The 1662-nt window shown below is 34.1% G+C and overlaps 1 protein-coding gene across 1 annotated transcript in view; it reads left to right on the top strand.

Annotated features, from left to right (window-relative positions):
• Positions 1–1662, top strand: part of LOC113228680 (ATP-binding cassette sub-family A member 1-like) — an 82043-nt gene that overhangs the window by 59628 nt on the left and 20753 nt on the right. Inside the window, exon 17 of the mRNA XM_026462035.1 lies at positions 832–1220. Within this exon, the coding sequence (XP_026317820.1) occupies positions 832–1220 (389 nt within the window). The remainder of the gene's footprint in view (positions 1–831; positions 1221–1662) is intronic.

Below are 1662 nucleotides of genomic sequence, written 5' to 3' on the forward strand. Positions count from 1 at the left end.
GGAGTAATTTCACAAAAAATAATTGAATATCAATTCAATAAAAATTTCATTAATTAAATATCAATTTAAAAAAATATATTTTCCTATAAAATTATGTATATAAATCTTATTATTGTATATTATTATCTATATATGCAATACATTTTAATGACATATATGCATTTATTTAAAATACTTCCATTAGAAGATTTTCTTGTTAGCACCCCTTTCCGGCTCTTAAAAGTTCTATGCTAGGCTTGCCTGGAAGAAAATGCTACTTAGCAATAAGGACGTCCTTTGTACATTAACTTACATTGTGATGATTACATTACTGTTCTGTGTTGTCATTGCAATGTTTAGTGTGCAATATGGAATATTATATAAACTGCTTCCGTCGCCGAACGGTTACCATGCCGAACTGCCACGCAGAGTTCCCAGGTCCAGTTTCCGGGCCGGGAGAAATATTTGTATGACCTACATTTATTTCTCTCGTCAGTTTGGGTGTAATTTGTGGTTGTCAATGTGTGTGTCCATGGCACCCGCGACACAGGGTTTCCCTAGGGCGGGGATTATGTTGAGTGTGTGCATTATTATTATTTATTTATTAGTAAATTTATTACTAAATAATTATTTCTTTATGAAATTACTCCGCTACTAGTTTGTTATAATAATTATTAATACAAATATCGAACATTACGAAAAATTCCTTCGATCTGGCTGGATTTGAACCAACGCCTTCAAACCTGTCGTTCTCTTATGTGAGCTACGTACATACCACAAGACCTTACGAATTTTTCTATATGTTTATTGCAAATCTTTGTTTTTGATTTTTAACGTTGTTATCATTTGTAGGGGAACCAGAACAAGGGAAAAATGTGAAAGGCTTTAGTTTATTAAAGAATCACATCAAAGCTATGTTCCTGAAACTCGCTTACAACGCGATGAGAAACAAAGTTATTGCTCTTATCCAACTGATCACACCACTTATCAATATATCGTTATCCGTGCTCATCTCGAGGTCTTGGAAGTTCATGAGTTCATTACCACCGCTTCTATTGAGTTTAGAAAGTGGGTTTAAGAAAACTGAAACATTGATGTCGGAAATAGCTGGCCTTCAAGATAATAGCCTGGAGGGAATGGCTATGCTTTCATATAAAAACTATTTTAAATCTAAGAAGGATTATAATATGAAACTTACCGATTTTGGATTCTCGCAAATGGGCAAGATGTATTTGAAGATGGTACGTATGAAAAATTTTGTTTTAGTAAAATACTACTCATATGAGTACTGTTTATATAACAGTGTCTCTTTTTTTTTATGAAAGATGAATGTATTAAATTTTATCAATTTCTGCTGCCCCGATTTTTTTCGTCCCATACAATGGAATTCATAAGAAGCAGAGTCTATCGGCATTAAACAATATTGGTCAATTTGACTCACTTTGTATGTGAAACATTTAATTGTACAAAATATATACAAAACAAAAGAAACAAAAAACAAAACATTTATGAAATTTTACCAACTTCTGCTTTTCAATTTTTTGTTCTATTTTTGTCGTTCTGAACTCTCATGTGGACGGGTGTATGTGCGTGCGTGCGTGCGTGCGTGCGTGCGTGCGTGCGTGCGTGTGTGTGTGTGTGTGTGTGTGTGTGTGTGTGTGTGTGTGTGTGTGTGTGTGTGTG

Source organism: Hyposmocoma kahamanoa, unplaced genomic scaffold (genome assembly GCF_003589595.1).
Source record: "Hyposmocoma kahamanoa isolate Upper Pololo Valley unplaced genomic scaffold, ASM358959v1 236, whole genome shotgun sequence".
Taxonomy (NCBI): Eukaryota; Metazoa; Arthropoda; class Insecta; order Lepidoptera; family Cosmopterigidae; genus Hyposmocoma; species Hyposmocoma kahamanoa.